The sequence below is a fragment of the Numenius arquata genome, chromosome 3 (assembly GCF_964106895.1).
Source record: "Numenius arquata chromosome 3, bNumArq3.hap1.1, whole genome shotgun sequence".
NCBI lineage: Eukaryota > Metazoa > Chordata > Aves > Charadriiformes > Scolopacidae > Numenius > Numenius arquata.
In genome coordinates, this window is record NC_133578.1 from 75,871,153 (window position 1) to 75,896,866 (window position 25,714).

The 25,714-nt window shown below is 49.1% G+C and overlaps 1 protein-coding gene across 3 annotated transcripts; it reads right to left on the minus strand.

The window, feature by feature from the left end:
- Window positions 1–9,875: 9,875 nt before the first annotated feature.
- Window positions 9,876–25,292, minus strand: TOP1MT (DNA topoisomerase I mitochondrial). Of its 3 annotated transcripts, none has more exons than XM_074144760.1 (14): window positions 23,661–23,705; window positions 22,626–22,741; window positions 20,599–20,720; window positions 19,698–19,820; window positions 18,990–19,177; window positions 18,099–18,243; window positions 17,124–17,267; window positions 16,432–16,617; window positions 15,731–15,799; window positions 14,515–14,629; window positions 13,577–13,704; window positions 12,732–12,826; window positions 11,718–11,867; window positions 9,876–11,313 (listed from the first exon to the last, which is right to left on the minus strand). In XM_074144760.1, the coding sequence occupies exons 3-14, from the start codon at window positions 20,662–20,664 to the stop codon at window positions 11,211–11,213; spliced, it is 1,512 nt and encodes a 503-aa protein (XP_074000861.1). In that variant the 5' UTR covers window positions 20,665–20,720; window positions 22,626–22,741; window positions 23,661–23,705; the 3' UTR covers window positions 9,876–11,210. The 3 variants fall into 3 exon arrangements, with proteins under 3 accessions (XP_074000861.1, XP_074000862.1, XP_074000860.1); XM_074144761.1 differs by lacking the exon at window positions 23,661–23,705 and adding an exon at window positions 25,117–25,292 and having other exon boundaries at window positions 9,899–11,313; XM_074144759.1 differs by lacking the exon at window positions 23,661–23,705 and adding an exon at window positions 23,964–24,236 and having other exon boundaries at window positions 9,899–11,313.
- Between the last annotated feature and the right edge of the window lie 422 nt (window positions 25,293–25,714).

The following is a 25,714-nucleotide window of genomic DNA, read 5'->3' on the forward strand; positions in this document are numbered from 1 at the left end:
TGCTCCAGAATCTCAACACCTTTCCTGTCGTGAGAGGCCCAGAACTGAGAGCCACCCAGTCCAGGGATTGAAATCTGCTCCTCACTGACAGCAGGAAGATGATCTACAAGACCACAGGATGTGGTCCACCACTGGTCCGCTGGCAGGAGTGGTTTGATGGACAACTGTGACGATGGATAAGGGTACACGATAGACTACTTGGCATTTTGAGGGTTGTTGGTGGCCCATTGAGCCAGACAGTTGGGAAGTTACCATTCTGGCCTCAGGTATGTCTGATATATACTGTGAGGTGTGGGACTGCCATGGCTGGCATTTCCTCAGAGGCACACAGGAGGCTGAGGCTGGTGGTGTCACCCCATGTGGACAACACATGGAAGACACATGACTGCAGCATGGAAGACAGTGCTTGGCTGGGTCAGGGCACAGAGCTGCAAAAAAGGTGTCCCAGTATCCAGCATCACAGAGCTGAAGTGAGGCTACAGCTATAGCAATAAATTGAATGTGTCCAGGACAGTCTCCAGGCCAAGAGGGCGACATCAACAGGGCCTCTTGTGAATAGTTGTTCCTTTGTGCTACTTCCTCTCTTTTTTTCCAGACATTGCACAGGACAATGGTGGTTGGTCCATGTTAAAACCTTGTCAGGGAATGTGCTAACAATTAAAATGAGTAATTAAACGTTGCGGATGATGGCGTTCCAGACCAGTGATGTTCCTAGGAACTGTTTGTTTCCCCAGTTTGGGTTCTGCCTTGGAGATCAGACTCTTGCAGGCACGTGAATCACATCCTTCACGATGAGAGCTTGGTTCCTGATTTTACTCTTGGTGCCACACTACACTACACAACGGTGTTGGAGCTGGCTGGTGAACACAGCTTTATTTTGCTGCCCTCGGCAATGTTCCAGCCATCGAGTCTCCCTGCATGTAGAAGAAAGATCAGAAGTCAATGAACAGAAGGCAGCCAGGGATCTGCTCATCTTCTGGGAGCCTCATACCCAGTTCTTCTCATAAAAGGCCTCAGGACAAGTGTCCACATATGGAAGAATAGTGACAGAGGGACAAAATCACCATGCCTTGGTCTCATAGGATCTCTTCCTTTTATTTGCCCTGAAGTTTTTAACTATTCAGCTTCCCTGCGGGCAGAGCATGATGTCTCCCTCATCACTTCTTAGGTGGCATCTCAGAGGCTTCCCAAATATTTCCGTCTATCCCAGCATCATCCCAATACATATGTATTTCCATTTCCCACCCATTTGTTAGTACACCAGGGGCTGCCGGGAGTTGTAGGACCGAAGAGGTTCTCAGCTCCAGGTATGATTGCACCACCAGGGATTTTCCAGCCCTAAATAAAACCCATTGAGGCAATTGCAGACTCTAGCACTGTCCTGTTCCCTGTCCTTGATTTTGGGCAGGGTTGTGAGGGAGGAAGATGCCAGATCAACATGGTACCACTTGTTTTTGGCAGGGAAGACAACAGTCTTCCCAACAGACAGGGAAGACTTCCAGCACACCCTGGAAGGAGAAGAGAAAGCTGTGTGTGTGTCCTGGGTGAGGGCAAACTCCAGCTCTTCCCAAACTTGAGCCCAATGACAATGGCCAAATAGTGATTTTTCCCTTCGGGCTCTGCCTCCGTCTTTCTCCTCCTACTCGGGGATTTACTTGAACTTGGTCGTGCAAGGCTCATTCTTTGTACCCTTCCTGGTCATGACATCCCCAAAATCAGGACACCAAGGTAGGTTGTCACCACTATTCCCCTGACACAAAGCTGTCCCCACCTCAGACCTTCACAGATGTTTCAATGCTTAACTCCCAGGGAAGCCAAGGCGAGCTCAGAGACAATCCCACCCGTAGGTTTACTGCAAATTAACAGGGCCATCAACCCTCTTCATGCCAAATCAATGAAGGACTCAGACCCTGTGGCTGCTCCTACCCCACCTTCCATGCACTCCCCATCCCTGGGTGCTGTGACAGTGGCCAGTGGGAGTCCCGCTGTAGGGCATAGATACTCGAGTTCAAGAAGACAGCGTGGGCAGCCTGGGGTTACAGGTTACACTGAGGTGTTGAAATCCTTCTGAGAACATGCCCTTTGGCTTCCTCTCTTTCAAGCAGGGCAGGGAAACGGTGCCCTAGGGGCATCCCAAATCTTTGTTTACCAGGATTATCTAATTTTATGGTGTCTCTGGGAATCACACATTGCCCAAATCCCAGCTGAGCCTGGATGAAGTTACATACAGGATGGTACCTGTACTTGGAAGCGTTAATAGCATTATCCAGCAGTGATGTCCAGGTGTCACAAGCTCCAGAGGAGGTCACCACCCTTCCAGCTAGCCTGGGGGTGGAATGACACTACAGAAGAGCTGTCATGAAGGCAGCTAAGTCTGTATCAATAATACTGGAGAGCCCGTGCACAGTTTCAAGGGCTGTCACACAGTTGTCTGCACTTTAATTGTTAGCATGCTCCTTGGCATGGTTTTGGCCTGACCAACTAGGACCATCCCTGGCAATCCCAGATCTACTTTCCAGTTGGCATTTTGGATTCAACCACCGTATTTTGGAGGAAGAGAGCAGATATACAGATGGGCACCAACTGACCCCAGGGCCAGAAACTGACACAGGGCATTTCATTTGCTAATATGCCTTCCCCAGACTGTCCCAGACCTTGTCAAGACCAGAGTCTTGACAGCATGCTAGAAAAATACCAGTGGAGATGCAAATTCACTGTTTTTCCAGACCTTTTTCTATAAGCCTACAGAAATTTCTGCCCGGCTGAAACAGTAAGGGGCTGTGCTGATCCAGATCTTATCCTCCTCTTACTTCCATTTGTTTGGCTCTCCATGGTCTTGCACAAACAACCTGACCATGCTGTTTGCAAAACCCCAGCCCTGCTGTGAGTCAGCACTCAATAAAGAAGGAGCATAAATAATAAATATCTTGGAAATGTCTTTTTTTCTTTTTTTTTTTTTTTAAATGGCAGCTGCAGAGTCTGCTTGCATGGAAGCAATAAAAGAATAATGAAAGGATCTCTTCTCTATCAAACTCAAGCTAGTTTCAGACTGGCCTTTCCATGCCTGAACATCAGATGTTCAGAAGATGTTCTGGGGACAGGTGGGCAGAATGACTGCAGGTTCTAGAGCACCAGGATGGGTTAAGAAGCTTGCACTGATTATTCAACAGGGACCTCATCATAGTCTGTTCCAGAGAAGGGGCCTGGTAACACTGACCAGACTACAGTTATGATCATAGAATCATCTGCGTTGGAAGGGACCTTTAAGATCATCGAGTCCAACCATCAACCCGACACTGACAAAATCACCACTAAACCATGTCCTTCAGCACCACATCTACCCGTCTTTTAAATACCTCCAGGGATGGCGACTCAACCACTTCCCTGGGCATCCTGTTCGAATGCTTGATTACCCTTTCAGTGAAGAAATTTTTCCAAAGATCAATCCTAAACCTCCCATGGTGCAACCTGAGGCCATTTCCTCTTGTTCTATCACTTGTTAGTTGGGAGAAGAGACTGACCTCCTCTTTTCTACACCCTCCTTTCAGGGAGTTGTAGAGAGCAAGAAGGTCTCCCCTCAGCCTCCTTTTCTCCAGGCTGAACAACCCAGCTCCCTCAGCAGCTCCTCACAAGACTTGTGCTCCAGACCCCTCACCAGCTTTGTTGTCCTTCTCTAGACACTCTCCAGCACCTCAATGTCTTTCTTGTAGTGGAGGCCCCAAAACACAATATTTGAGGTGCAGCCTTCTTGGTCTTATGCTCACCCTTCCCACTCTTGGGAGTTTCATGCTGGTGGCATTATGGTGAGTCTTCAACATCTGGAGTCCTGTGCCAGGAAAAATATGATATTCATGCTGATGGTTCCTTCTTCCTCTCCCTAGGATCCACTCAGTCATTTTAATTATGTTTAGTAACATTATTTTTTTTTTTACATGCTTTTTTTATTGGTGTGCAGTGGTGTGTTACACCTCAATTTACTATAAGCAGTGCCTTTTACATATGTTAGGTACTATTTCTGTAGTGTTTGTTACCCCTAAAACCAGCCTGGTCCAGCTCCAGGTCTGCATTTCTTCAGCTGAGTGGTTTACAGCCCAGGGATCTCCAGTTCCAGCCCAGGGCCCATCTCATCACCCCATACCTGCACCACTCCTCTGTCCCACATCCCACATCTCCTCAAGACCTTTACGGTTGTACCAAGCCTGCATTTCTCTACACTATGTCCTCGGGTCAGAGTCATAAATACCTCATTCTACACAGAATAACGACTTGTTACTGCTATCTGTATAAACCTACAGCTGCCTTATATAAAGAGACACAAACAAATTAGCCATAGCCACTTGGTCAATTAGAAAAATTGCTCTTACCACTCGACCAAGTTAAATGAAAGCCTCAGGCAGGTCAAGACAAGCTCTGTCAGAGCAAACTTAATAAGCCTTAATCCTGAGGTCTCGCTAACTCAGTGCTTACAGTGTGTTACTAGCGATGGCAATACCAAATCAACATGCTAAGGGATAACAAACCATCTTGTCAAAGCTCTTTCAAAGGTGACAATATAAAAGGGGGGGAGGGGGAGTTAAAAGAGAAGAGGAAGAAAAGAAGAAAGGGGGGGGGGGGGGGGAAGAAAAAAGACACAGGGGACAAGGGAGAATAAAATGCTGTTTGCACAGCAAGAGTCAGGGGTTGTGCAGCCCAGTCCAGTCATGGGAATCCTTTCCTGGTGGAAAAGGCTTCGAGACTTCCTCATCTGACCCACCTTGGCAGATTATTTATCTGCCCTGTTTACAAGAGAAGGGGCAGTCTGGATGCAATCCACCAAGCTAGAGACACGGCATTTTTTCTGAAAGGCATCACCTACCTGCCTCCCCACCTCTCCTGCAATAGAGGGCAACCCCAGGGAACCCCAGGAAGCTGCCTCAGTTTGCAGAGACCTCGCATCACGCTCTTCTCAGGCTCATGGCAGCAGCAGGAATTTGTGAGCCCTCCTGCAGCTGTGAAAGCAGTTATTCAAAGGCTTATTTCTGAGTCAAGCCAATCACTCCTAATTGCCTCCTAATGCAGACTGGGATTAAAAATATTAATTAAGTAATTTATTGGAATTCCTCATGCCTCATCTTGCAGTGGCGGAGGATTAAGGCCTAGAGAAGCCAAACCTCAGAGCTTAGGACAAGCTTAGCTGAGCTCTTCCTGATTCTTTATTTTCTTTTGAATAATGCATGTGCTCGGCTGGCCAAAAAATCTCACCGCTATGGCTATAAAGAAGCCATAGGAAGGGCCAGCCAACCTATGTGTCATCTACTCATTCTGGTGGGACACCCACAATGGGCAGCTGTTCCCCCTTCTACAGCTGCACAGAGCAAGTGCCAGGGGTTCTCCTTCGCAGGGTATGAACCTGCTGTCCTGGAGTTCCATCCTTGCCTTGGAAGCCCTGCCTCTGCCCTTCTTTAGGCCATCCTTCATTTTACCACAGGGATCCCATTTCCTGTAGGTTAATCATTTTATTTCCTTCACAGCCACTCTCCTTGGCGTAAACAGAGCTGCATTCACAAACATGTGGCAAGGGCCAGCGTTTGTCCAATTTGAGCTTATTTTACAGCAGTCCAAACTTGGCTGACTGTTGACGGACACAGGCTACAACTGTGTAAACCCAGGGAGCTCCTTAAGCACATGTTTTATTTATACCAAACCACAGACGCGACCTTCTCTCCTGCTAAACCACGGTGGAAAAAGAAATGCCTCCATTCGTAGTGTTCAGAGACAGAGGGTCTGAAGCACAGCAGTGATGGTCTCAAACAGTGTTCTGCCCCTTTCCTCTCGTACTGACAACAGCATTCCCCTTTAAAGTTTCTGTTCTATTTTTCCCTTTTTTTTTTTTTTAAATTTTTGTGACATCAGACCTCAAGGGAAGAAGGGAGGGGAGGAAAAACCCTCTGGAAACCCTTCACATTTCTCTTCGTCACATCCCCACAGGGGTTTCCCACCTCTCACATGCCTGCCAGACTACAGCTGTTTTGTTTTCCCCCTTAATCTGATCACACACCAGGAAGCAGATGCAGAGTATAAGCAGCAGTTCAACAGCAAATGCTCCTCGCTGCGGAGTTTTCATCACACCCACTTCCCCTCTCTGCACCAATTAAGATGAATCAGCCAAAAGCCCATCTCTCCAAACCACCTACAGGCAACTAAAGGCCCTCTCATTAAGCAGATGAAAGAGCAGCCAAGCAGCTGCTTGATGGCTGCCTTTCCTTAGGTCCCCTGCCAGGACCCCTTCTCCACTCCACGCAGCCCTGATGGGCAGGGGACCAGCACTGCCAGCCCCCACCGCAATTGAAAGTGGTTCAGGGAAACAGGAGGCTGATGTGCTTTTTTTTTCCCCATCAACGAGGATCAATAATCTGTTGGCTGCGCATCAAGAGCTTGACTCATCCTCAGGAGAAAGCACGACGTGGGAAGGTTTCAGATGAGCACAACTCGGTCCAAGATGCCAACATGCAGGCTTTATGTTCCCATCTCTCCAGGATGCTGTGGCAGAAGCACCAGGCAGGGATGGAGCCCCATCAGAGCCTCCAGCTGCTCAAAGGACTTCCTCTGTGGGGAGAGGTATCGCACACACACACACACACCCTCCAAGCTATAGATTGAGATGGTCCTAGGTTCTTCAGCCACAAGCTCCTGCCACATACGTCTGAGGCTGAGCCGGCTGGTGTTCGGTGGACAGTAAAGTTCAGAGAAGCTCATGAAGCTCAGCAAAGACCCAGATGTGGGGTTGAATGACCCCATGCACCACAGCTGGCTGGAGGGGATCAAGTTGCTGCCTTCAGCTACTTCACGGGAGGTGGCTATAGAGAAGTCACTCTCCTTGGATGCGCACAGAGAAAGGACAAGCAGCTGCTTACAAGATGCAACAAGGGAAATTCCAATCAGCTATAAGGAGAAAAAAATAAATTACTGGGGCAGTGATTAATTGCCAAAACAGGGACTCTGAAATAGGGTGGAGGAATCTCCCTCCGTGGAGATACTGAAATTTGGCCAGAAAAGGCCCTGAGCAACCCAGTCAAAGTTGGCTCTCCTTTGAGCAGGAGGTTGGACTCGAGTCCCTCCCAACCTCAGCATTTCTGGGAAGAGGCTGGGCACGGGCAGCAGATGCCAAAGCCAGACAAGAGGAACTTCTCACTACCTCCCACCATCCAGAGGTTTATCTTATCAAACAGCCACAGTATCAGAGCTGTCCTCATGCCATCACACAGTGCAGGACATCCCCAGCCTGCAGACAGGGAGACAAACTTTCCAGCCCCCAGAAGGTTTTTTTTTTAAGCATCATTATGTATCTAGAGCAGCCCTAAGCCTGTCCCGGCGTCAATGTGAGCCGTCAGCTTTGTTCCTGGTAAATTCGCCTTGAGGTCTCCTCCCAACCAATATGAACAACAGGCTTTTACAAAAAGCACATTAGTAACCCCAGAAGTTACAGGGGAAGGTACCACTTCTAGTTTTGCCTGAAACCAGATCTTCCCTTTTTGCAATTTTTTTTTTTTTTTTTTAAAAAAAGGATGCAATTGCAAAGGAAAAGTGCTAAACTTTTGGCTTTGCATTTCACCAGACAAATACTGGCAAAAACGCCAATATCTTGACATTGGGCTACCAAGTGTCTTCAGCACCAAAGCACAGGCTTTTATATACCTACAGCAAAAGCACTTCATTGGAGAAGCTGAGTTGAAAGCATCCCTGTAAGGTCCAAGGCAAGTAGAATTCACCCGAGTGCACCAGTATTGCTTGGAGTCACCAAATAACCCCAAACCATCGGGCTGGAAGAGAAATCCTCCTCTTGTAGGTGTCTGTGACAGGCCATGATCCTGCTCCAAGGGGTCCTGAGCAGTGGAAAATACCTGTCAGATTGGGCATTAGGCCAGATTGCTGCTTCGTGCCACTGAGATGTCAACGGCAAGTAGCTCAACCTCTCCAACCTGTATCTCACTTGCTTATGGCTAGGGGCCAGGAGGATACTCCCCAGATTTATCAGCCTCTCTTTAAGGCTTAGCTGTTTCAAACACATTGTGTACTCACCCCAGTATGGGTTGATACCTGGGAACACAGATGAACTCTCCACCTTGCTTTTGCTTCATACCTCTTATGCACTTGGATTTCCAATGTTGGTTTCACTAAGCTTTTTGACGGAAATGCTCAAGCCCCAGAGAACTGGTTTACAGGGCAACACCCTTTGGGGAAGGGACACTTCATTTAAGCTCCTCCAGAATAGCCAATAATTACTTTTTAGCTGAAGCTGGCAGGTCTTTGTAGCCCTGACATCCAGAGCATCTGAGCATGGCCAACAAGTCCTTCAGTATCACACGGAGCCCATCTGCCAGCCTGGTCCTCCTTGGCTGCTATAGCACAAGATGACAACACAAGTCCTCCAGCTGCATTAGCCGAGCTCTCATTGGAGCTGAGCCACCTCAATCTTATGCCAGGCATGGCCTTTTGGAGAGAAGCAGGATGCTTTGATAGAGAGATGGGAGCTGTTGAGGAAAGCACAGCCCTATAAGCATGAAATATTGCCCCAGCACCCACTTTGTCGATCCACCACACCAAAATACACAGGGTGAGGATGGACAGGACCATGTGGGACAGCAAATACCCAGCCTTCCCACCCCATTAATCCAGCAGAGGATCACAGCACTGATGAGAGCCTGCTGGAGGAGAGGCCAAGGACCAAGTTACTCATTTCCCCTCAAAGCCTGCAGTAGGATTTGCTTTCTGGGGTGATTTTTCCACTGCTCCCCCAGAAGCTGTTTAAACTGCTGCAGCTGCTCTTACTAATGCAGCTCCTTTCTCTTACATGGTACTTGAGAGACTTTTTTCCACTAGGAAATACTTAAGAAAAAAATAAAAATCTATTGATTCAATAGAAACAGCCAGAGTGCTCAAATTGCATCGTGTTCCTTTTTTTTTTTTTTTTCCTGGAAAACAGGAGCACTGTTTCACTAGCGGCTGGGCTAGAATTACTCCCTTACTAGGGATGGAACAAACTTTCCACCACAGTTAGCAGCGAATATTCACTTTAACATCTTCTGAAAGCCAGAAAGCATTTAACAGGGTGGGCAGAAAAAGCCATCTCCATCCATTGGGACCAAACTGGTTACCTCTATTTCACAGGTACAAATCCAACACGGGGGAGTCAAGGCAAGCTTGGCAGCTCCTGCCCATTGCCTGTGCAGCTGATAACTGGTCTACCTTTGCCAGAAAAATAAACCTTGCCACCATTCAGATTGATTTAGATGCGCATTTTAGGAGTCAGTTGCCTCATCACAACCAATGTGAGCTCTTGGGGTTTGCAGAAACAGCCCAGTTAGAGTTTCATAAGCTGCCACCTCCCAGCCAAGTGGTGGAGCACACCCCAGTGCGGATGTGAGATAAAACAGCACCATAAAATATTGGTTTCATTTTCCCTTTACATTTGTCACGACTCTACCATCCTGCAGCAATTCAATTTTGGTGGCTCGGTTTTGCATACAGGCCCTTAGGGACCAAGCACAAATGGGCTGGTTTGGGGTTTTTTTTGGTTGGTTGGTTTTCGTTGGGGTTTGGTTTGGATGGGTTGGTTTGGTTTTGGTTTTTTGTTTGTTTGTTTTGGGTTTTTTTGTGGGTTTTTTGTTTGGTTTTGGTTTTTTTGTTTGTTTGGTTTGGTTTTTTGTTTTGAGATGTGCAGGTAGGCTCTTTGCTTGAAGGCAAAGGAGTCCCTATCAAGCCTCATCCCCTGCAGACAACTGAGCGTATGCAGACCCCATTATAGTGACCAAATCCTGGCCAAGACCTCTGCACATCAGCTCCTCCATGAGCTGCAAAAAAGCTTCCAGTCACCAATACTCAGAAAAAAAAATAATAAAAATACATCACTTCCAGTTTTAATGAAATGCATTTTAAATACCTGACTTCCAACCAAAACAGCAATAGTTGAAACACAAGAACAAGTGGTTGTCAATGAACCCAGGAGAAGCACCAAGAGGTTCTGGATTATAGCAACCTGAACATCAGCCCTGAGATGCCAGAAGGCTTTGCTGCCAACACAACAGCTTGCTTCCACCTGAGATTCACTGGTATGAAGGCTAACTGTTGCCAGGTACGTGCTGATACCACTTTTTTTAATTTTTTCCCTCTGAAAAGCAGCAAGCACCAGCAGTTTATCCTATCGGTCCCTGCCTGCTCCGTGCCCAGCGGGAGCAGAGTGGGGAGGACGCAGCCCAATGACGAAGCTCTCATCCCACGCAGGCACAGCTCCAGCAAGATACCACTTCCCAGCAGGCTCACATCCTACCAGAGTCTGGTCCAGCCCCACATCATCCTTTCCCAGTGCCAAATTCTGGGGATGGACAGTTCATTTTCCGCAACCGACACAGTGAGCTGAGCCAGAGCCAACTGAAGCAAGAGGGGGAAAGAAAGTATGGCCCTAAATGAGATTGTCCTCTCCTGGACCAAGGTTTAATCACCCCTGTGTGCTTAAAATACACTTTGCTCATGCCAAGGTGAATTTTCACCCAGCCTCTCCCCCTCCTTCTTTCTCCTGCCATGACGTTCGTTCCCTCCCACGACAATTCATTCCCTCCCACAACCTTTTTCCATTTTTGTTTGTGGTATTGCACAATTTTCTCCTCTCCTGCAGGTGAAAGGGCACAAAATACCCTGAACATGTAAAACCCTGAGATTTTTTTTTTCCCCCCCGCTTCCTCCCAGTGCATCCCTGACCCAAGCCCAGACCTTACACAGCAGCTGCCCGTTTCGGTGCTGTCATTGCCTTGTGTTTCCCCACCAAGCCAATTCACAGAGCCTGAAAAGGGCAGCACAGCTCCATTACATCAAGGAGATAGGATTAGATCTAATCTTGTTTATCAGCACAATTAAGGCTGGTTCTCATTCAATCTTCTTCCCAGACTCCAGAGGAGGAAAGAAAAAGATCCAAAGCGCTTGGCAACCCTGAAGAGGAATTAAAAGTTCACATCAAAGTCACTGCAGTCAGGATGAGTGTCACAAGTCAGCAGTACCTCTTTTAAGTAGAAACGAGGCATTTTCCTTCATGTACAAAAAAGGCACAAAATACCCGTATCAAACTCTTTCATTAGACAACACCCCCACCCCTGCAATAACTGCAGCAGCACATAAAGAAAAAAAAAAAGCCTTCCAACAGCACCAAACAAGCACCACGTAACATGCAAGGCACAGTCTCAGAATTCAAAGTCCTCGTCGGCCATGTCAATCGCCCAGGCAAACTTCTCCCTCTGTGTCTTGTTGTAGATCTTCTCGATGGGCACCCCGAACTTCTTGCACCTGTAGAAACCACAAGGCAGCAGTGGGGTTGTGCCATCCAACCTGCTCTGCTCCCACCGCTGCGGTCCTCTCCGCTCAGGGTGCAGCATCTTTCACCCATGCAAACTCCTTTAGCCCCAAGCTCCTTAAGAAATTAACTTTGTGCTGATAAAGATATGCAAAGTGACCCCTTCTTGCCCTAAACCCAGAAAGAACATCCTGCAAACAGTGATTTGCAGCAAGGAAAGCCTTAGCTTTGGATTTTGCTGGCCTCTCCCAACACCTGCAGGTCTTGGGCAGGTTTCCCTGGGCAGAAATAACATTTATTCCTTTCCCCCAAAGGCTCAGGTATGCGTTTATCCCCCTCCTGAGACAATCTGCATGTCTCTAGAGGAGCATCTGCCCATAACATGCCTGAGACCTACCAAGCTATGCTAATCCTGGGGTCCAGGTAATTCAGCTTGGAGGTGCCCAGAGCTATCTGCTTGTTTTCCTCCTTATCTGTGGCCTGGACATTCAACTTGGCCAGCTGCTCTTCCAGGCGCTTCAACAGCTTCTTTTTCTTCTCCACATTGCTGAGGGCAGAGGAAGAGCAACACAGACAGTGTGTTAAAGGGGAAAAAAGCAGAAGTAGTAAAATACAGAGCAGTTCTCCTGGTCTGCTATTGCCTGGGAGCATGATGGGAAACCAATGAGTAGTCTCTACACTCACCTGAAGTCCTAAAAGGCCTGAGCCTAGAAATACTCCAGAATGGTAGAGTCAAAGATGCCACTGAGCACTAACCTATTCCTCAAGTAGTTTGGTTTGATAAAGACCCTTTTATAAAAGTGTTATTACCACCCAGGTTGGGCAAGCACAAAAGCCAGCGTGCAGCAACGACGTTCTTCCTCAAATCCAGGCTCCATGAGCAACAACCATCTCTGACAATCTGCTCTGCATCTCACCAACACAGGGCGTGAGGAGAAAAGAAGAAACCTCAAAAGTAAAGCCTCTGGGCAGCAAGTCGCATTTGGGCTCTGGGAAGGGGGAGCAAATTTGGACAGACCCCATGCAATGTCTACTGCAGAGATCAGATAGGTCACAATCCACCACTGAAGTGTCCCACAAGAAAAACAGGCCAGTCTGTATATCCCCAGCTCCAACCTCAAGCAGGGCATCCTCTGCACCGTGACATTTGTAGGTTAAGTCCAAGGCCTGAAGTCTTAGTATTCAGGGAGGTATGTCCTATCACAGAGGAATCCCCCTGGAGGACCTCTTTGCAATCCTACTGTTGTAAAGAACCTTCCACAAGGCCTCCACCCATCTGCCAGGCTGCCACGAGGCACCTGATACCCAACATGGGCATCTCTGTTCTCAGGAGCTGCACATAGGGTGTTGGACCACATCATCCCCATCTGCAGGCCCTCTCCACAGAGGATTGTAAGGAAGAGCCACTCACGCTTCTGCCTTGGCATCTTTTGTGTCTTCAAACTCCTCTTCAGCTTTTTTCAGCTCTTGCTGGGCTTCCTCAATCTGTTGCTTCTTGGCATCAATCTGCGAAGGTAAATACCAAGTCAGCCCATGCTCCTGCCCTCCCTGGAGGTTTCAGCGGCCTCCCCTCTTGCCCTTTCTTTTGCCACATCGCTCCTCAATTTCTCACCAGCCCCACTCCAGAGCCAACACCTTGCTCCTGCAGCATCTGCTGGAGCTCAAGCATTTCTTAGAATCTTACTGAAAAACCCTTACAGCATGGATGCCAGAAACACTTGCAGGTCTCGTGTACACCTTGCCTGAGACTGACTGGCTTGTGACAGCGATAGAGACCTCTACAAAGTCCCAAGCTCACCAGTAGAGCATGGACAGAAGCTGAGGACAATTAAAAATGGTAGTTTGAAGTATATCCATAGCAGACCCATGGAATTTCAGCTGGTCCTCTTGCAAACAGCCAGATGGGAAAACCAGTTTCCCTGCTCCCAATACAATGGTGTTGGAGCTGTGCCATCACAAAAGGCACCCAGCTTGGTTTGAAGACACCAAGTCATGAAAAAAAACCAAACTCTGTGCCAAGTGTGCTTCATCCAACATTTGAGTTTACTCCATCCATGTCCACCCCTGGGTTGCTGATGTCTCTGTACTGATTAGAAAAAGGCACTATTCCTGGTTCATTCCCTGCCATGCTTGATCAACACAATCTCTTTAGGCATCAGGTTCTCTCACCCTGACTCTCCTCATCTCCTCCCCCCCGAAAAAAGAAAGATCAGAGGTAAGATCAGGTCTGGGAGCTCTCAGTTTGTTCTGTCTCACCTTGGCCTGGAGGTTTTGCATTGACTTCTCAAAGGTCTTTGGTGTAGACCTCTGATGGTTGCACAGGATGGCCACAGCTCGGTTAGCTCGGTTGTAGGAGAGGAGCTTTCCTGCAACATTGTCCTCAGCTGGAAACAAATGGAAGCGTCACTATGTCTCCTTTCTGGGAGTTGGGGAAGGCAGGGAACAGACCAGGACAACAGTAAGTTGTTTGTCTTTCCCATCCTTATCTCGGGGGAAGAGCAATCCTGGTTGCGGAAATCAGTGAGTAACACTGAATCCGAGGTTGTGCCTCATCACGCACGTATCCAGGGCAGGCAAAAATAATGTAATCAACCAGGAATGCAAGGAAAGAGGGGAGAAAGAAATAGTCCCATCTCAGCTATCACTTAGACTATTGCTGAGCGGGTCACTATTTCTCATTTAGCATGTGGCTTTTCAGTACCTAAAAGGGGCCTACAGAAAAGATGGGGACAAACTTCTTAGCAGGGCCTGTTGCGATACAAGGGGTAATGGCTCTAACTGAAAGAGGGAAGATTTAGATTAGGCATTAGGAAGAAATTCTTTACTGTGAGGGCAGTGAGGCACTGGCCCAGGATGCCCAGAGAAGTGGGAGATGCTCCACCCCGGGAACATTCAAGGTCAGGTTAGACAGGGCTCTGAGCAACCTGGTCTAGTTGAAGATGTCCCTGCTCATGGCTGGGGGTTGGACTAGATGGCCTTTGAAGGTCCCTTCCAACCCAAACTATTCTATGATTCCACAGTTCCCAACCCACTGCATGCCCCCTTAAGTTATATACCACCTTACAATGTGGTGCATGACCTGCCAAGGAAAGGCAAAACAGTTCTTAGGGACCCCAAGGCAATGGCTGGACATCACTGAGCCCACTGGCCACACAATGCAGCTGGCGATACCACAAACACTGTTAGTAACTCACAGTTAGTGAGCGCCTTGAGCTGCTCCTGCAGGGTGATGGAGGCATTGTAGGTCCTGAACACTTTGGCAGTCAAACCATCCATCAGGCTCTGGAGGTGTCTGTTCACAATGGATGTCTGGAGGAAAGAAGACAGGACAGAGTTGGGAGGGTGGAAGGAAGAACGAACAAGCAGAAGCCAGGACAACAAAGCACCTGCTTTTCAGATAATCATCTTCTGCCTAAGCAATCAAACAAGGCATTAAATCTGTCATAGCTGGCAGATCTACTCATTAAGTCAGGCTCTCATCTACCAAGAACTGGCACAAATTCCACCTAAACCCACAAAGAATTTCTCTGGAAGTCAACAATTTCTACCCATCTACGTTCAAGAGGACACATCTCGCATCCAATATCACATCTCGCATATATCGCATCTGATATCTCTGTTCTATAGAACACATGGGGCTGCAGTTGGACTGGAAACAGAGGATGCTAAGAGTCATCTAGGGTTTGGAGAAAGCCTTACTAGTACCAAGAAAGTCCATCACTAGTAAATCCTATATAACCAGAGAGGAGCAGCCTCTTCAGAGGAAAGATGGGCAAGTGGCTTTGTAGGGGACACAGATAGAGGGGGAGCACGGGTGGCAGCACGCCATATCCCACACTGAGGAAGAGGATGGGAGGATGTTTTTGCAGGGGAATAGTTCGGGAGGGAAGGCTGCAGCACATTTCTCCAGCACCCCTGCGTTCCACCATCTTCTCACACTTCTGCCGAGCGCCAGCGAGGTGAAAAAGCGACAAACAGCTGAGGTTTTGACACCTCCAGCAACACCCTGAGCAACATGTGCGTGGGCAGGTCTTCCCAGGCTAAAAAAAAAAACAAAACCAATCACCCAAGCAGATGAGTTAGAGGAGGGAAGGAGCAGAAAGCCACCTCCTTAGCAGGGACACAGGTTAGTTGTGGGTGCTGGCAGGCAGCCAAGCCTACATTCAGAGAAGCAGAGATGCTACCGGTGCAGAAAGAGGATGGAAAAGAATATCACAGCATCCCAACAGGGTGCTCAAACAGTTCCGGTGGTATCTCTGGATGGGGAGATAGTTAAAAACAGAGTAAAGGATGACACTGATGCAGCACCACAGCCTGGGAGCCTGCAGGTTGGACATGGGTGTCATGGGTTAGCTTCTGCTCCCTCTGGACCACCAGTGCTGCTTCAGAAGCTTAGAAGTGACAACTCACATTGAGCCTGTCAAAGAGGTCATCTCCTGGATCCTTATTCTTCATGAACAGTTGCAGGTTCTTGAACACCTAAAGAGGAGGAAAGGATGGCCCCAGTCAGGGACAATAAGCAAATTCCTCCCAGACATACCCCTCATCTCCAGCTGCCTCCTCATCCAGACAGACCCTGATTCAGACTCGTGTATTACACATCCTACCACACCACCAACCTTCTCAACTTCAAGGGCTGCCACTAGGACCTCAAAGCCACTGGTGCTACAGGCTGTTTTCCCCCCATCACTGCTATCCCTGGCACTGCAGTTTCTCCACAAACACAATTAAAATCATCTCATGAGCAAAGCAAAAAAGAAAACATTAATGAGGACAGTTCAAGCGCTAATACCCTCCAGTCAACTGAGGATGCTCCAGCAGGAGGCAGGACTTCTCTCTCATGGTTCATCAGCTAGAACAACCTTGAAAGCCCTACCCCAAAGTTTCTCTCCCTTCTCCAGGGCAGGGTCAGCGTGTGTGTGTCCTCATCACCCAGCACTATTGCATCTCATGTGCATGCTGCCATCATGGTGTTAAAGCACAGGAGGCATCTTTGCAACAGGTTTCAGATGCAGATTTGGGACTGACCACCACCGAGTGGACTCAGCCACCCAGCTAACCCTGCACCAACTTGCCATGCTGGCCACTGCCTCCATTTCTGCCCCACTTACCATCTTCTCCACTGACACTTTGTTGTAGTAACGGATGGAGTCTTTCCCGAGGAAGTCGAACTCCACCACATGCTCCTGTCCATCCAGCTTGGGGTGCAGTTTGATGTGCTCCACGCGCAGGGAGCAGCAGCCAACTGTGTCAGCAGTCTCCCCTTCCTCCTTCTCATTGCCAGCTCGCAGGGCCAGCTAGAAGGAGACAGCAAGTCATCCATCCCACCCCACCTCAATTTCCCTTTCCAAGTTTATTAGAGTGGATGTGGACACCAGAAAGGAGGGGAAAAGAAAGCTTCCTCAGAACACTGCCTCACTGATTGGCTGTTGGGACCCTGGTGGAAGCCAATGACCGCCTCCAGCAGGAGATTATTTCACTGCTCTAAAAAAACCCTAAAATATCCCCCCTAAACAAACCTATCCAACGCCCAAGGTGGGGTCTTTGCCATCATGCAGAGACATAAATGCAAGTGAAGTCCAGGAAGGAAAGTACAGCTCCTGCACTGCCATGCAATTGCACCCTCAACACAAGCATCACCAGATAGTAGGAGTCACCATCCTCCACGATCATTGCCTGATGCCCCATGAAGAACAACCCCGGTTAGTACAATCAACGGACACCAAAAGTTATGGTGAGGTTTGGGCTTGGCCCAAACTACCCAGGGATGGGGGACCCGGGGTCAGGGTGAGGCTACAGATACCTTATCAATGAAGTAGAGGGCCACTGCTCTTTGCCGCTTCTTCATCTCCTTGGACTTCCAGTCGGCTTGGTACTGAGCACGGATTTTGTGGACAACATCCTTTAAGCGCCGGGCTACCTCGTACTTCTGCCAGTCTTTCTCCCCCTGGAAAGAGAGGCTAAAACTCAGTGCCCCATCTTCTTTCTGCCTCTACCAGTCAGACCCTGTTCTGGGAAGACCTCCAGCACCTAAATGCTGCTCAAAACCCATTCTTTTCTTGAGGAAAAATCCATGCAGCGGAAAAATCAGAGCAGAAACAGCTAATCTCATGTTTCTGTGCCCTCTGCTGGCTGTGCTAGACTTGGCCAGGATCCCAGGTCTGAGCTGCTCATAGTCTGGAGGTGTCCTCCACCAGCCAGCACACAGCAAGTGATGAGCCAAGTGGTCAAGCACTGCACGGCCATGGCCTCTGTTGCTTGGAAACCGCTAACATGGATTGACACAATGCACTTGCTCAGTTGCATCCAGCGTCCTTATTTGCTTTGAGGACTGGAAAGAGGTTTAAATCATCTTTCCCTCCCCACAGCATTCACTCTCTTCCTCCCATGGCACTATAGATGGCGATCCCATCTCCTTGTAACCTCTGTTTACCAGCATAAATTAATTCAGCCCCATAGATTCGGGTCCTTGTGGACCCTCTCAGCCCCTGCCTGGCTTTCAACAGCCTTCCCATGACACACATGAGCACCAGGATGACTCTGCCAGTAGTAAACCATTCCCTGGAACAGGCTTCATGCTTAACAGTCATCTCCATCCTTTTTCCCCTCACCAGTTGGTGTGCCAATTAATTTAGTTTACTCCCTTTTTTTAGGGGAAAAAAAGTATTACATTTTTGTTGATGTGCCACATCTCTGCTTTCCCTTGATCTTCCCAGCTGACAAAAAGCCCATGGCCCAACAGGCAACAGCTCTGCCTGAACAGCAGCATCATTCCAACCTTCAGCTTGGAGCTGGGGTTCAGCATGATGTACTTCAAACAGTTCTGGATGTTTTCTGTCCACGAGGCCAGCCAGGTAACCGTGTTGTCGAAGCGCACCTCCTTCCACTTGTGCCCTTCTGGAGGCTCTGGGATCTTAGAGTCCCTGTGGGTACAGCAGGGTGACAGCCCTCAGGCCATGAAGGAGGAAGAGGTCATTTGCTCAACTGCTTCTTCAGAGCGAGCCAAAGATGGTCACCATATCATAGCATTACTTACAGAAAACATACAGCCCACCCAGAATTACTCCACAACATGATTAGGTCTTTATCATTTGGATGCTGGGCACAACAGAAGAACTTGTTGGGCTGGTGAGGAGTGCTTTGAATCAAAGCCACAAGGTCTTCATGTAGGTGGTTTAAGACCAACCCAACTCATGTAACTTAGAGGGCAAACACTCTTAACCCAATCACTGCTTTCCCTCCCTCCAGTGAGTATCCTATGTTTCCAGCCAGCACAAGGGAGCCATAAAATGAGGAGGAATGGCTCATTTGGAAGAGGAGCACAGAAGGAGTACAACAGAGCTGTCCCTTCAGGGAGGCCAAAGGAGCACTGCAGTGTTTGCAGCTGATGTCAGGTGAACAGTGTGGGCATCAGTGAGAGATGGGAGCTCCTGATCAGCTTCCTGGCTACTGTACGGCCACAGAGAAACTAAAAGATCTAACTGCAAAGCAGACATCTGAAGGTGACCAGGATGCGACAGAAGGGCTCCAGTGAGTTCAAGCCTCAGGGTTTGCAAATCAGTGATTATAGGAGATGGCAAAACCCCATGGCAACTCCAGGTAGAGAGGTCCTGTTTACCCCAGTCCCAAAAGCCGCCCCACGAGCTCAGCTCTTCCCGTGGCAACTCACTTGCTGCAGTTGATGATAACATCTTCTGGCATGATCCTCTTCTTCAGCATGCCCATTTTGGGGTGGTCACCACGGCCACGGAAAAGCCCCGGCGGCTCTGTTTTGAAGTTGCCTATCTTCTCCCGGTGCCCATCAAGGATGCAGTACCCATACTCCTCCTGGATCTTATCTGCCTCCTCCTTCAGTTTCTGAAACGAACACCATGCCACCATCATCCCACAGGACAAAACCAAACCCCCCTTGACTCGTGCCTGCCCATCACTACCCTCCCTTCTCTGGAGAAGACAAGGCTGAAAAGACAGAGCTCAAAGGGTTGGAGGAAGACGTGAGCATGAGTCCAAGCCCACTCCCAACAAATGGCTCATCTCCAGGCACTCTGTAGACCCTCACAGCGATGCTGTCCCAGCATGATACACTGATGGAACAAGCCTGTGTGCCTGCAGCCCCTTAGAAAGGTCCACCATCCTCTGGACAGGATGCCAAACCATGGTCCAAGGATGACTGGTACCCTGCAAAGTCATGAAACATGCAGCACCTGCAGATAAACTTAATGAATGGGGGGTGTGATGATAAATGGAGACAGAGCAGGCCAAAGAGGTCCCAGGTCAGAGAATAACACCAGGAAAAGAGAGAAGCTGGAGCCAAACACCCCCAGCTGGTCCCAAAACATATCAGCCAGTTCCAGATGTCATGGGAAACAGTCCTCACCTGCTTCTCCTCTTTGGAGAGTGCTTTCCGTGCCTCACTTTTGTCCATGAAGTACTTGTGGATCTCCCTGAAGTCACACTTGTCCAGGTCCTTGATTATCTTCTGCTCCTGCGAGGTCATCTCCTGAGGAAGAGATGAGAGGGGCTGGGTGAAGCCAGGAGGCAAAACTAATTCCATACAAAGCTGCTGCCTATGCCTCTCTTTCACAGAAAAGGAAATAGAGACCCACATGCCAGATCCTCAGAAAAAGCAGAAGGAAACAGCCACCCCCAGCTATCCTAGCCACATCAACCAAGGGTAGACAGAGCTGCCATGGCAGGAGGCCAGGTTGCCTATGGACACCTGAGCCTGCACCCACAGAGAAGCAAAAGGCAGACAGCTCTGGGGTAGAGCAACCTCTAACATCTGCTGTGGAAACAAGCAGTCCCCAAGCACGACTGCAAGCAGCCTGCAGGGAGTGCAGAAGCAGCCCCAAAGGTATCTGGGGGCACGTCAGCTTGCCCTAGTAGAGGTCTTGCTGCTATTTGGGGACTGAGCCACAGCGCTGTGGGACCATGAGGTGAATCCTTCAGAGGGACACACACCCCCAAACTGTTTGTGAAGCTGTTTGCAAGACCCAGCACCTGCTTTTTAGAAGCATCACTAAAATTCAGAGGGAGCACAAGTGCCAGTGTGAAGTCCTCAAGGATGCCACAGGCAGCAAGCCCCAGCCCAAACCCACAAGAAGCAAGGAAATAAATCATATCATTTAGAATCTCATAATCACATGATTATAACTAAAGAACTAAGCCACAAAAGAAGCCTCATCCCTTCCATCCCACACCACAGCCAAGGGTCTGCCTGGGGATGACAAGTTTAATGCTGAGGATGGACAGCAAGGAAGCCCTCACAGGGAAGGCACCTTCCTCCAGTCATTGAAGAAGTTGTTCTGGAAGATCTCCTTGGTCGTGTATTCATGATCGAGCATTTTGGCATAGAAGGTGGCAATTTCCTCCGTGGCCAGGCTCAGCTTCAGGGGTTTGCCTAGGAAGAGAGAGGACCTTTAGCATCGGTTACAGGGATAGCCCAACCCCGCAGCCCCAGGCAGTTGGTCGGCAAGTCCCCATGCTCACCACAGTGTCAAAACAGGGACAAGGGGTGAGAAGAGACACTGGCAAGGCTTCAGCACCCCCCTGCACCTCATCTGCAGATCAATACCCAGAGCACTTGGCACAGCAGGATGCTGCCATGGCCCATCTGCAATCACACACTTCAGTATCTTTTCCAGGAGAGTGAAAAATCCTGATTTATGTTAAGGTCACTGAGCCACGTGGCTTTCAGCAGCCACTATGCTATGATGAGTCCCAAATTAATGGCTCCACAGGACATCACAGAAAGGTTTGCTTTCTCACCATGATCACTGAATAGCCAGGATCCCACTTGGGAGAGATTTCATCTCAAATGCTTTCCTGGAGCAATCACGGGAAGCTCAAAGCTGAAGTTTGTGCAACAGATAGAGATGCAAGAGCCTCTCATGGTTGTCCAGTGGGTCTTGGATCACTTCTTGGAGATGGCAAAGCCAAAGTCCTCTCCTTAGCTCTTTGGCTAGAGCAATGAAGTTCAGTGAAGCCAAGGAACACCCTCAACTCCTCCAAAGAAACCAAGACTTTGAAAAAGCTTTTCTAGGTACACTGCAGGAAACGCACCCTGAAGAGCTCCAGGGGATGGGTCAATCCTGTCTGCACCAGGCACTCTGGTTTTTGGGCTTTCTGACCTCCACCTGAACTGCAGGGCATGGCGGGTCACAGCCTTATAGTGGTCCCATCATGACCTACATACACCAGCGGAGCTCTGGTCCCTTCCTACTCAGTCTTGTTGCCTGTCCACAACCACTTTTTCATCCAGGAATGGTAACACCTTGTAGCAAACAAGCCAACATCACCCAAGATCCCATCATCCCAAAGGCACACAACACACGGATGGGTCTCCAACAGTTCAGAGGGCACAGAGCAGGTCCAAATCCTATGCAGGACTACATAGAGCTGCCAGGGCTCGTCCTCATAGATGAAAAAAAAAAAAAAAAAAGTCTGACAGCCCCATCGATGTCCCAGCAGTGCCCTCTGGTGACAGCGTTGCCAGACACCTAATTCCTCAAAATTGGCCATTTTTTTCCTTCTGTAAAAACCCCACAAGGAATAGCAAGTCCTAGTGAGAGGGCTGAGGAGGTCCAAGATCTCATGGGACTGTGGTCCCCTCCAGCAGCCCTTGATCAAGCTCCAAGGTTCTTCTTGCCTCCTCCCCTTGATCTGTCAGAAAACAGCGCAGGGAACAGGGAGAAAACAGTCCTGCAGGCATGGTGGGAAACCAAGGAGGACAGCAGAGACCTGGATCTGTCCTGCCAATCTCTCAACCCCTTCACTGATGCACTGAGTTGCTGTAGGGCAACACGTGGCGGTTCTGGGGACAACAGGGGGAGCTGTGACCAAGAGCTTGGAGCAATCCAGTCAAACCCTGCAATGTCTTAGAGGACAATTGATGCGCTTCTTCCCCTCAAGAAACTCAGGGTCCAGCCCCACCACTGCATGTCCTGCAGCCAAAAGAGGCTGTGAGAAGAGGTGCAAGTCCCAGATCCACATATGGCTGTGTTATGGCACCCTAAAACCAGCTGCAGGAACCCTCACCCTGTCCCAGGGTGCTCTGCTTGGAGGGGATGCATGAAGCACCCTGCAACTGTCAGGGGCTCATTAGCTCCAATAACCCCACAACTCCTACCAGGTGCAAAACCCTCCAGATTTAACCCACAGTTCAGGCTTTATCCAATGGGATATTTAGGTCCTTTACTAATTTGTGGGCTGCAGTACTTCCCCGCCACCCATACAAGAGAAGATCTCTTTGGCCAGGCAGAGGACAAGTCCACATGCCCCAGGTTCCATCACAAGGGAGACCTACCATCGTAATAAAACTGCACATCATCAGGTAGCGGTTCGTAGAGGGGGGCGAAGTAGGGTCCTCGGTGCTCCAGTTGTGTCCACTTCACCCCATCTTCTTTCTTCTCCTCTTCCCACCTGAGACAGACACACAGAGACTCATGAGACCATCCCCACCCTAGGGGTTTGGGACCTTCTCCCGAGGTCACATCAGGAAGATGCTCTGCGAGCAGCGAGGTTGCCACAAAACCTGGGTGAAACCTTGTCATCTCTGCTTCTGCCTCAGTTTCCCCATGCTTTCAAACAAGGCAGGCTGCAACGCAATCCAGGGAAAGGTGTCTCGAGGGCACACGCTCAGGGCAGTGACATGGGGAGAACACAGAGGGAGAGCGAAAGGACAGATGGGTCAGCCAAATCCACAGGGAAAGGCACAGAGACCCCACCACTGAGCCACAAAGGTTGCTCAGTTCACACCAAAGAGGCTGCAGGGGCTAAAACGCTCATCCCTTTCCTCCCCAGACATCACTGCATTTTTATTTTTTATTTTTAAAAAGCACAGCAAAAAAAAAAAAACCTCCAGAGGAGGAGCTCACACCACGTCACATTCGTAGCTAGGAGAACATCAGCCCAGACTACTTACACGTATTACCTTAATGTAAATAAAATCTTAAAGCACCTCTCCTCCCTGGAGAGTAATTAGGATTTTAAAGTCACCACAAGGCTTAGCTGAGAAATGCTCATTTTTAAAAAACACCACAAAATAAAAGAGAAATAGAATGAAAACACCCCCCCCCTTAAGAGCAGAGGAACAACATTTTAAAAACATAACCCAGATCAGGGGCTGGAGAAGCGTGTGCTGACGGCAGTGCGTGGGACAGAGGAGGGATGTGCACCCTGCAGCTCAGCTCCAGCCAGGCAAAAACTCGCCCTTTAACCCCAGCATCACCGGGAAAACAAGGATCGCTGGGAAAACACAGCAAGATTTCACCCCGGGGAACCAAAAAAAAAAAAAAAAACACCCCCCCCCAAAAAAAAAACCAACAAAAAACAAACCAACCCCTGTGTTTCTTGCTCAGAAGTGCCCCGGAAGTATTTCCGACCTTTCTCCGTCACACGGGAAGCGGGGTGGAATAAATCAATCACATCAAAAGGCACATTGTGCCAAGAAAACACAGGGAGGGGAAAAAAAAAAAAAAAAGGAAAGAAAAAAAAATCAAAAAGCTATAGAAAACTTGGTTGAAAGCATCCCAGAGCCAGGCAGCTTCAGGGGTGATTTGTGGGATGCTGTAACGTAAGGGCTGCGATTGTCCTCCCAGACCTACACAATCCCCCATCCCGGCAGAGCGTTGCCCACACTCACCTGCTGCAGCCACCCGAACGTGGCCGGAGGCAAACGGGGCTGAGCCGGGGGCGAGGGACCCCACGGCCGAGAAACGAGGAGGCAAGACACCGGTACATGCCACCGACCACCCAGAGGGACAGCGAGGCTGGTGGTGGATGTCCAAGTCACCCCAAGCATCCTGCCCTGGCACTCTCGTTACCCACTGGGGCATGGTGGCGGTGGTAGCCAAGGCACCGCCATGACAAGCCACCACTGGGTCCAAGAAGTCCAGGTTGTGGCACTTCCCCACGTACCACAGCAGTGCAGCCTTATGGGAAATGTAGTCCTGCACACGTTTCGGGGCAAAACTGCTGCAAATGGAGCTGATGCTACTACCTACCGGCCTCTCGCCTCCATGCCAGGTTCCAGCCCCCCAAACAAGGCATTACTTAGCAAAAAAGCCGCCGAGTCCCACTTTTCATGCCACCCTGTGCCCCACAAGAGCTGTCCTGAAGGTCCAGGCACCCACAGGCATCCCTATCTGAGATAACACCCTATCAGCTCCCCACAGCCCGGGTTTGCAACAGGCTCCAGAGCATCCAGCCCCCTAAATGCTCTTCCTCTGCCCCAGATATTGGGGTGCTCTGGGAAAGAGTGACACCAAGTGGCTAAAGCCACCGCTCTCTGCCACCTCAAAAAAATACAGCGTCCATCAGCCTTTTTCCTACCAAAAAGCTTGCCTGGATCATCCAAAAACTGCTGCAAAGTGGAAAAAAAAAATAAAATTGCAGCTCCTTTATATCCTCTACGACTCCCTGATATGGCTCCTGCTGCCCTGGAAGCTGTTTTATCACAGGGGGTTGTGGGGATCACCTCCTTCCACCAGCATCTCCCTTCCCTGGCTGGGCACCAGCAAAGCCATTTCAGGAGTAATATATTGTATATTCCGTTATAAGAATAAAAAAAAAACCCTATTATATAAATACTACTTTGTATTCAGGACCTCACATTATCTCCCACCCCCTTCCTCCTGCTAAGAGTGCCAAGTTCAAGGCTTAAGAAAAATACAGCAGAGCGTTAAAAATAGTAGTAAAAAAGAATTTTCACACTTTCACCTTAAGAAATAAAACTAAAACCCCAATTGCACCAGTGTTAGACCTGCCCACAGGCCAAAGGCACAAAGGACACTTACCATTTCCACTTCTTTTCTGCCTCTTCTTTCTTTTCTTCCTTCTCCTTTTTAACCCTTTTGTTGTTCTTTTCTTCTCCTTTTTCCTTAGATTTCCTTTTCTGGGTTTTTCCTGAGGTCTTCTCTTCTTCACTCTTCTCTTCGCTCTTCTTATGCTCCTCTTCATTTTCCTCCTTTGGCTTTTTCTCCTTGATTTTCCGCTTTTTCTCTTTCCCTGGCACATCTCCCTTCCCTGCCTCATCTTCCTCCACCTCCTGCCCAGCCTCTGCCCTCTGGGTCTCTCCCCATCCTTCATCCCCTTTCTCACTCGCTTCCTCCTCCTTTATTCTTTTTCCACCTTCACTTCCCTTTCTCACCCCATCTCCTTCCTCCAGGCCCTCTCCTATTCCTTTCTTTCTTTCCTCATCTGTCTTCTCCAGTGTTTGCTCCTCTTCAAGCAGTTTTTCCTGCTTTGTTTTCTTCTTCCCCACCTTCTCCACCCCCTCCTCTGTTTTCACCTTCTTTTGCTTCTCTGCTTTCCCCTTCCCCTGGTTTTGCCTCCTATCACCCTGTCCCTGAGCGCTGCTGCTCCCTCGCTTGACTCTACCTTGTCCCCTTGCCC